Source organism: Ctenocephalides felis, unplaced genomic scaffold (genome assembly GCF_003426905.1).
Source record: "Ctenocephalides felis isolate EL2017-DRISC unplaced genomic scaffold, ASM342690v1 CF-g0.4_SCAFFOLD_01492, whole genome shotgun sequence".
Classification (NCBI taxonomy): domain Eukaryota; kingdom Metazoa; phylum Arthropoda; class Insecta; order Siphonaptera; family Pulicidae; genus Ctenocephalides; species Ctenocephalides felis.
This window is the reverse complement of record NW_020537646.1, coordinates 59,559,634-59,569,561: the sequence shown is the minus strand read 5'-3', so window position 1 is coordinate 59,569,561 and position 9,928 is coordinate 59,559,634. Positions and strand designations below refer to the sequence as shown.

The window sequence follows — 9,928 nt, the reverse complement described above, 5'->3', positions numbered from 1 at the left end:
GATTTATACTTTTTATTTTTATATCATCTATATTTTTTGCTGTTAAGTTAATACATTTTGTATTGGTTTTGTGTAAAACCATTTTTAACATTAGGTTTCTTTATCTTAAATATTTTGTTTGACCATTCTTATTAAAATATTTAATATTTAGTACATTGTTTCTTATATTATATGATTATTTGTAGTTTTATGCACTGAAGAGTCAAAATGGGACTCGAAAGAGGTCATCTGTTAAACATGTATGACTTGTGAAGGGAATGGGAATTTTGACAAAATGCCATAAAATATAATGCAAGGGAGGGTAACTTTTGTAGGATATCAGAGGTGTTTATTTTTTACACAATTCATCAAAATAATTATACAAAAGGCTGAGGATGGGGACTAGTTTTAAGTTCAAATATACTTATAAATATATTATATATATATATATATATATATATATATATATATATATATGCACTAAAAATGAAAACTAATTTCAATTATATGTGTATGTTTCAATTTATGATTATTTTATGCACAAAATATAACCATATATATATATATATATATATATATATATATATATATATATATATATATATATATATATATATCATATCCATCTTAATTAAGAATAAATAGCACTGGAAACAACAGCAAATAAAACTAAAAGAAAACCAGCCTTGCATCAGATGGCGACTGTTCCATTGGACAATAGGGGCACTTCAATTTTGAACCATTGCATAGTTTATTTAATGCATCACGTGAAATGACATGTCCACAAACTAATTTCATTGGAGGATTCTCCTCTGTACTTTGCTGTCTCAGAATAGGGCAAGCAAACACCGAGTGATAACGATTATCAGGTCCTAAATCAATTTCTATTGGCAATTCATCTCTTCCATTCCATATCCCAAGCACTTGTCTAGATTGCATTACTTGCTTTATATTCTGTAAAGCTGGCAAAGCCGTGCAACCAGCATTAATAGATAAAGTTAATGGGCTTTCAGCATTTAATCCTAAAACACTGCAAGCATCATGAACAAAGCAATGAGCTGCCTCAATCCACAGCTCTGGCAATAGTAAATGACTATAAGGCGAGTGCTTCAAACCATGAGGTAAATACATCAACATTCCCATAAGCATCTGAATGTCTCGAGAAAATTTTTTTACAAACTTATGAAAATACAATCGTGCATATTTGATTGCATCTATCTGACAATCCACCCCACGTGCTATCACTTGCAAAAATGCCAAACGATGCAACTTGAACTCTAAGGAAGAGTTTTTGGCTTCAAGAATGGCACTATGTGTGATTGCCCAATTTAAAGCAGGTTCAATGTTGTGCTTCTGGATGCCACTTAATATTGATCTAATTTCATTATATGATTCATGTACGGTTTCTATTTCTTTAGGCATACCACATTCATTTACAAATGTGTCTGCAATTTCATCCATTCCCTTATATTGAAGATGTTGAATTATAATTCGGTTTAACAATACTGTATTTTTGGGGTCCCTAAACACATCTTCACGATCTGTAGTAGAGTAATCTGATATAAAATTTCGATCAATAGATTTTCCAACCTTACTCACATTACCATGAAGGTCCTTATGATCAGCAGTTAAGCGAAATAGATTCTCTTTCACCCTGTCTAAAATTTGCTTTATCATTGTTGATTGCGCTGGTGTCAGCAGCATATAAGGAGGAGCTTCTTGAATATCTTTGTTCAGATTCTCTAGCTGCGACGACATGTCTGCGAGCATAATTTTTGCTTGTTCGCTTAAATGTTCGAACTTAGACAATACGGATTCTATTTCTTTCCCTACAGCAAAGCACGATTCCATATTTAAATTTTTATTATTATTTAGCAAACTTTCGTTTTCGCACATATCGACATCATCATCCACCATTGTAAATCCACAAAATACTTAATATATTTAAAATATTACATATAAAGAACAAAACAAATTTAAATTAATCGTACAGGAAGTTCATAAATTAGTTTTCTAGCACAATTTATTACTAAAATGCAGCACAATTTATTACTAAAATGCAGCACAATTTAAAACTCAACTCTTATGCTTAGATCAGCGTAAAGTACATGCTAGATATATGGCGTCCGCTTGACAGCTCTAGCTATAAGAACCATAGACCTTATATTCAGGGCCTATTATCTCAGAACAAAATCCGCGTTCAGAAGGTCTACCTAGGGGTCCAATTGTAGTCGCAAATTTGGCGCTACTGAGCCGATGAAAAAGTATTATCAGATGTTTTATGTTGGTTACCATGGGGAGTTATCTCCGAACAAATGCTCGTTACACTGTTTTGGCGAGGATTAATATTTTTAGCGAAAAAAAGATGTCGCTACTTGTTTCGATCTCATTAATCGAACAGAAAATAGATGGCTGAGCGGAAATTAATCGCCATTTTACCTTCTTATATAGTGAAGCATTTATTTACGTTGTGAAGTATTTTGTTTATAATTAATTGTGTTCAAGGAATTATTATCAAATTAATATGGCAAAGTGCAGTGAACCAAATTGTGGTAACTCCAGAAATAATATAAAGTTGCATGTCTTTCCGGCATCTAATGATCAGGTATGTATATAATGATGTATTGTGTTTATATAATAAATTTGTATAATAAAAATATAATGAAAATGTTTTAGATGTTTTCAATTTGGGTGCAGAGGTCTAATAATCCTTTAATGGACGATTTAACTCCATTATATTGTGGCAAACGTTGTTATGTCTGTGACGCGCACTTTACAAATGTTTGTAAAGTTGAAAATTTGCCAAAAAGTTCGAAGACAAATTTGAAAATTAATGCCCTACCGATTTGTTGGGAATCCTTACCTAGAAGAGAATTGTCTCCTGGATAAACATAGATTCCGTAAGAATAATAATAAAATTTATATATGTATTTGATAGTTAGATTTTAAAAAACTTATATTATTTTAGAACTTGGTGTGTCGATTCGCAAATGTAATGTGAAAGCATAGACATACCGATTGTCAAAGAATATTAATCCCATCTCAGGTAGATAAATACAAGTTGTTTAGACATTAATTTTACATGATATTGTTGCTCACTTAACTCAGGTACTCTACCTTTTTTTTAATAATTTATACATTAATATGCTTCCTTTGTTAGCTTCTTTGAGCATTATGGAACTTACTTATGGAACACATACTTTTTGCAGAAAATTACTGACAAATTAATCTTATATTTTCAGTTAGGAGATGGAGACCTAAAAACCTCAGAAAAGATTTTTGCAGTACCCCTAAGATTGTCAAGTGCGGGTTAAAACAGTCACCTATTCTGACACCAGTTTTCCGGAAAGGTATTTTTTTATATTAATTACAGCAATAATAATTAATTAATCAATTGTGATATTACAACATGTTATTATATTTAATAGATGTCCTAGGAGGTAACTGCAAATTGCTTCAGTATTCACTGATTAAACGTAGAAGTGCTTTAACTCTTTTCGTTGCTTTACACCAGGAGGTGTAAAATGTATGATACATCCAAAATTTTGTTCTGGGAGATAAGAAGAATTAACAAACAATGTAATAATTTAAGGGATAAATTGCAACAAAGTATACAATGTTCTGAAAAGTTTTCAAATATTCCGGAAACACTAAATGTAAGGGCAAGAAATTTTATATTGTCTCAATTAAGAGAGCATACTAAAAGACCGAAAGGAAGAAAATTCACAGACGAGGACAAAATTCTTGCTTTAAGTTTGTATAAAAAGTCTCCAAAGGCTTACTACTTTTGGAGACAAATATTTATTTTGCCATCTCCTCAAACATTGAGAAAGTTGCTTTCAGAGATACCTTTGTATAGCGGTATAAATGAGTGTCTTTTTAATACATTAAGTTCAGCTATTTCTCATAAAAAGTATGAGAGTAGCAAATACTGTGTTTTGATGTTTGATGAAATATCACTATCTTCAGAATTGTCATATGATCGTAAAAAGGATCACATCGTTGGTTTTGTAGAGTTAGCAAATGGCAGAAAATGTTTATTTGGGGATCATGCACTTGTTTTCATGATTAAAGGAGTGAAGAATCGTTGGAAGCAACCAGTTGCTTTTTACTTTTCTGAAGGTGGGGTTAATAGTTCTGATTTAAAATCTCTTATTGTTGATGTAGATGAACAATTGCACGTGCATAAAACTTTTTTCTGTTCATAGTAAACACAATGTTGATACTTTTTGATCTTTTATGGCAATTTTGATGATAACGTTTTCATCATGATCATGACACGGTTGAATGTAATGTTTAAAAAAACATTCATATAGAATCTATTCAAAGATTTCGTCAAATGCAGCTTTATTAATGATTGATTAGATAGCAAAATAACTATTAAATGCAGAGTTAATAAAGAAGAATGTCTCGTAAATGAATTTTAATCCTAGGAATTCAGTTTACTCTCAATTTTGATATCAATATATTTATATATATATAAATATTATTTATAATATTATTATATTATGTTCTTATGATTTTTTGTTTATGAAGTATTTGTACTTTTTAACAAGTTATTTGTTCTTTTTAACTTTTTAAATTTTTGCATTATTTGTGATTCCTTCTGAATTTGTTATTCCGAACTACACAATCTCTGTTATATATTATTGATCATTAAGTAAATCATATTGATCGTTCCTTGTAAATTTATCATACCATTGTGAATACTTTTTTTTAGTTATTTATAAATGTAAAATTATAATACTTATTATTGTGTATATATTGATTATAACATTTATAAAAATTTTAATTGTTATGTAAAAATGTTTGTGATATATTTGAAAATATATTTTGTACTTCGTATATTTTTTTTCTCATTTCCAATATAAGAAATTATTTAGGTTTTCTTATTTTGAATTACGTATGCGAACCATATCTAGGAATAATACCAGCGGTTGATTTATATACTGAACAAGTGCTGCCTCCTTTAGATCGCTAAAAATATTAAAATGGCGGTAATGTCAAATGGCCTCAGATAGCGATCTAGTTATGTTTACTTATCTATGTTGGTTACTAAAGCCGGCCACAGACGTATCTGTATTCGCTCAGAGCGTGACTGCAGCGACTGCAGCACCCATGCAGCGCCGTAATAAATATGAACTAATTGTGGCTATTATATTGTCTAGGGCTATCAGTGTGTGGTTTTCATGGGTTTTATATGTTTGTTAAAGAAAAAAAAATTAAATAATTGTTATAAATAATAATTAACAAGATACACTAATAATGTGAACGCTGAATTTTTGTTGAAATTATTAAATTTACTTCAACGTACTTAAAACATAATTAAGTATAATGATTAATTAAATAAAGAAATGCAGTAAACATTTTTAAGGTTAAATGCCTCAAAGCTTATGTCTCGGAATAGTTTATAATAAAAACAATATAATAATGATAAAAATATTTTATCAATAGAATAAGTAAATAATAAATTAATTTACTCATATTTTTATTATTTTTGGTCAAACTAAAGACTTACAATAGACATTATTATAAAGACATGATTTGATTCCATTATCCATCAAATAAAATTGCAGAAAAAAAACTACATTAACTTTTCAAGGCTTGTAAATTGAAGGAAATATTGTTGGCAAGTAGATAGGACTCAATACCTCGTTCGATTTTTTTTTTCTCTATAGAAATGCTCACTGCAAATGCGATCATGGCGATTTTCCCAGTAAACCACAAAACGTAACAAAGCCATGAACGTTACGTAACGCTGGCACGTCCGCACGAATCAGGTACGTAACCTGGGAGGCACACAGAAGTATCTATTTCGCGGGCAAGAACGTAACGGCTGTTTCGTTGCACACTAATACACCGCGGTTACATTTTTGCTACGTATCTAAATTGAATAAAAAAGCGTGTAGGTGTCTTTTATGTTACATACTTATTTAATTAAATTTCCTGCAAATATAGAATATTAATAATAATTTCGGATATTTAGTAATTTTATTAAATATTATCATTTACAATATACAAAATTTACATATTACATAGTTAACATTAGAAAACTAAAATTTGATAGTCCATAAAATGTTAGCCTATAAAAATAATTATTTATTTATTCATAATATGTATTATGTTTAACTCTCTTGGCAATTTCAGTTAAATCAGACTTGGCAAAGTTAAGTCTTGCGTTAAATATGTTCAACTCACTTGCATCTGTTAATGTATCTAAAATAGAACCAAACATCTTAGAAACATTGTACACAAATTTTGAATTGAAAACATTGTGAACAAATTAGTCATTTGTGAACATTACCTCTAAGCATACTCATTATTTGAAGTTAATGACTATGTAGTTCCTACGATCATATGACAGAGATAATTATTCCATAAACACACACTCAATTTTCTTGCATTGATTTTATCCTATTAATTTTCAAGATCTGAATTACCTAAAAGTAAAACACTACAAATTAGTACTAAATCATATTAGTTAAAATTCTGTAATGCAAGATCATCAGGCTCGAAATACTCAACAATTCATGTTCTCTTCAACACTTAATCCATATAATGTGTGATATCCGGTGCATTCTTTGTTTTCCTTCTTGAATGTTTTTAAGTCTTGCTTGTTTCTTTGGTGACAATTTATCTCCTTGATTAGAGCAAATTTCCCTAGTTTGAATTCCATTTTGACATAACCCATAGGGGTTATGAGCACTCTTTCTCTACAATTGAAAAGCAATTTATATCAGTTTTTGCTTAACTGAGAGTTCTGATACTAATGAAATTATAAAGAATATGTATGATACCATATATATTACACTTATCTACCTATAATATTCATATCATATCACTGAATTGAGGTTATGTGATTTTTGACTGGTCTGTCAGAAATTTCAATAATTATGTGATAAATCAATTATCACAATACATAAACAGAATTTGCATTGCACATGACCTATATACTGAAAATAACTAATTAGTCATTAATATAATAATTTGTAAATTAAAAAAAAACAGTACAATTATACTCACCTTTGCTGGTTTCGTATTAAATATGTGAATTTCCTAAAAGTAAAACATTACAAATTAGTACTAAATCATATTAGTTAAAATTCTCTTTGTGTAAAACATTAATATACCTATTCTGTAATACAATATCATCACTTAAGAAATACTCCACAATTCATTTTCTTTTCAACACTTAATCTTAATATGTGTTCTTATTTATCGATATGTGTTCTTATTTTTCTTCTTGCATGTTTTTAAGCCTTGCTTGTTTTTTTTTTGGTGACAAAGGATTAATAATTTCTAATATATTATCTAACTTTGTATTTATCTTCTCTATTGGAGAAAATTTCCCTAGCTTGAAATTCATTTTCGTAGGGGTTATCAGCACTATAATTTTCTCTACAATTGAAAACCAACTTATATCAATTTGTGCTTAGCTAAATAGTTCTGATACTAATGGAACTATAAAAAATGAATATGTATAAAACTATATAACTTACTTCTCTTTATTCATATATCACTGAATTGAGGTTATGTTTCTGACTGGTGTGTTAGAAATTTCAATTATTACATGACAAATCAATTATCACAATACATGAACAGACTTTGCATTGAAGGCGGCCTATATACTGCAAAGGACTAAACATTATTATAATAATTTATAAATTAAAATATATTTCAGTACAATTAGACTCACCTTGTTTGTCGGTTTCATATTAAATACTTTTCCAGCTGACTGTTTAACTAATTTCTACAACTGATTTCGCACTAAATATAAAAGCAATTAATAAATAACGCTTCAATAAAGGAAATATCTTGCATTTCAAACATACACGATAAAATACTCAATTATGCGTCCACGATGCACTGACCGAGTTAACCTATATTTAATTTGACATTTCGATCATAAAACACTTCACGGCTATTCTCAAAGGCGAATCTATGTGACCGTGCAACGTACCACGCCACGTACCGACAGATGCGAACAAAGCAGTATTGTAAACGTTTAAACGCGTCGACGGTGGTTAAAGCTCACAACTATACGTAACAGCATCGGTTCGTTTACTTAACATCAGTTTCGAAACGAAAGTTACAAAATGTGTTACGTGGTGGTAACTTCTGTGGTTTACTGGGTTGGGTTTGGGAACCCATGGCGGTGATCCATCAACACTACAAATATATATTTTGCATTATTTCAGCATTGTATTAATTAAACTGTTTGCAAAATAAACATTTTAGCGCTATGTGATAACTTTTATTTTTCTTTTAATCATAAAATTACAAATATTATATAATAAAATGTAATTAATATATAGATAATAGTTATACATAATCAATATACAATATATAAATATATATATTTCATTATTTTAGCCATAGATAAAAGAAGAGTATGATTTCAGCCTTGTATTAATTACATAGTTCGCAAAACAATTTTTTCTAGTAAGAATTAAATTTTGATAATATAACAATTTATTGACTTATAATTTTTCTTTTTGCTAAACATAACAATTTTAAAACTATTCATAATACTCCGAATTGAATTTTAATAACAATAAGGTTATGATACTTACTTTATTCTTCTAACCGCGGCGATCCACTTTTTCCCTTGATTTTCTTTCCACTTAGCTGTAGAAAATGTATAGAATTTGCAGTCACTTTTTCTGCTAGTATTTCTACAACCCACTATACAACAGCTTTGGTGGCTCATTTTTAATTATCTTATTTAAATTTGAAACAAACAAATATTTTATGTTTTTGTTTAAAATTTCGGTTATAATAATTGTTAATAACTGTTACTATAGGTCCCAGACAGCACAAGACATGCCAGGGAATGTCCCACTTGTCCTCACAATCTCCTAATATCGCGATATCCTATGAATATCCTATGAATATGCAACGGGACGTCTCAAAACCAAAGGACTCGAGCAGGTATAACGAACGGTTCACGACATGTCGATCTCATACGCGCACGGCTTGAGACCTCTAAACGTATATGTTTGTCCCTTTCTCTTCGCCGTCGCGTCGGCTGTAGGCTGTAGGCATGGAGCGTCCTTTAAGGTTTACGCGTTATCAATAGACGCTATATGTCATAGTTTTTGAGTAATTGAGTAATAATAGTGGAAATTTTATTTGTTTTATATAATTATATGAGCGTGTGTTATAAATAATTAATATTATTTATCAAAATACTCTAAAATTGAGTAATAATAGTGGAAATGTTATGTGGTCTATATAATTATATGTTCGCGTGTGCTATAAATATTGCAGCAACATATTGAAAGGGGGGCAGATATAAACGATGGTAATTAAAGCTTTATGTATACTGTTATTTGAAATACTATGTTACTAGTACAAATAGAATTTTTAATTTAATGCTGACATTTCTACCCTGCCAGCTTATCCAGCAGCCATGCCTAATTTTGCATCAAATGCTGTGTTTGAAAGAGAATTAACAAAGAAGAAATGCTCTCCACTATGTTTGTTGGAGGAGCTTCAACTTATGGAGGCTATTCTTCTGAGCAAAGATATCAAAATACAATTGGTAATCAAAAGTTTATATAGATTTATTTTTATTTGTTAACTTTATCATATACTAAACAAACTTTCTCTTTATATTCTGTATTTAGCCATCAGAGTCCATCTATGAAAATCCATTTTTGATGATGGTTTGGACAAAGAATTTTGCTAGGGACGAGGAAAGGGCAAAAATAAATTTTGTGATCTAGTGCCTTGCGATGTCATCACAGGTAATTTATATATCTTATACTTATGATGTGTTGTAAATTATGAATTAAACTAATATATAATTAATTCCAGGAATTGCTTTGAAAAATTTGCCGCATGAGACATAGTTTACTGTTTCAGAGGCTGCAAAAAGCTGGCTGCGACGTGCCAATAAATATTATACAAGGTATTTTTGTGAGATGTGTACTATATGTTTTTCCTA

General features: G+C 29.8%; 1 protein-coding gene and 2 long non-coding RNA genes across 7 annotated transcripts; 1 reads left to right on the top strand and 2 right to left on the bottom strand.

The window, feature by feature from the left end:
* Window positions 1–606: 606 nt before the first annotated feature.
* Window positions 607–2,064, bottom strand: LOC113370094 (protein RMD5 homolog A). 2 transcript variants are annotated; one of them, XM_026610760.1, is made up of 2 exons: window positions 1,584–2,064; window positions 607–1,520 (listed from the first exon to the last, which is right to left on the bottom strand). In XM_026610760.1, exons 1-2 carry the CDS (start codon window positions 1,894–1,896, stop codon window positions 649–651), a joined length of 1,185 nt encoding a protein of 394 aa, XP_026466545.1. In that variant the 5' UTR covers window positions 1,897–2,064; the 3' UTR covers window positions 607–648. The 2 variants fall into 2 exon arrangements, with proteins under 2 accessions (XP_026466545.1, XP_026466544.1); XM_026610759.1 differs by having other exon boundaries at window positions 607–2,064.
* A 4,047-nt stretch (window positions 2,065–6,111) lies between these two features.
* LOC113370582 lies at window positions 6,112–8,106 on the bottom strand. 4 transcript variants are annotated; one of them, XR_003366580.1, is made up of 9 exons: window positions 7,812–8,106; window positions 7,676–7,746; window positions 7,479–7,617; window positions 7,110–7,377; window positions 7,003–7,035; window positions 6,799–6,932; window positions 6,505–6,692; window positions 6,284–6,419; window positions 6,112–6,195 (listed from the first exon to the last, which is right to left on the bottom strand). It is a non-coding gene; the product is annotated as an uncharacterized LOC113370582 (long non-coding RNA). The 4 variants fall into 4 exon arrangements; XR_003366579.1 differs by having other exon boundaries at window positions 7,479–7,607; XR_003366578.1 differs by having other exon boundaries at window positions 7,676–8,106.
* A 923-nt stretch (window positions 8,107–9,029) lies between these two features.
* Window positions 9,030–9,893, top strand: LOC113371523. Its single transcript, XR_003366632.1, has 4 exons — window positions 9,030–9,283; window positions 9,378–9,523; window positions 9,609–9,728; window positions 9,799–9,893. It is a non-coding gene; the product is annotated as an uncharacterized LOC113371523 (long non-coding RNA).
* The last annotated feature ends 35 nt before the right edge of the window (window positions 9,894–9,928 follow it).

What these genes read in the sequence shown, in the direction of transcription:
- LOC113370094 (XM_026610759.1), bottom strand. Translation starts at nt 1,896, where the DNA reads ATGGTGGATGATGATGTCGATATGTGCGAAAACGAAAGTTTGCTAAAT.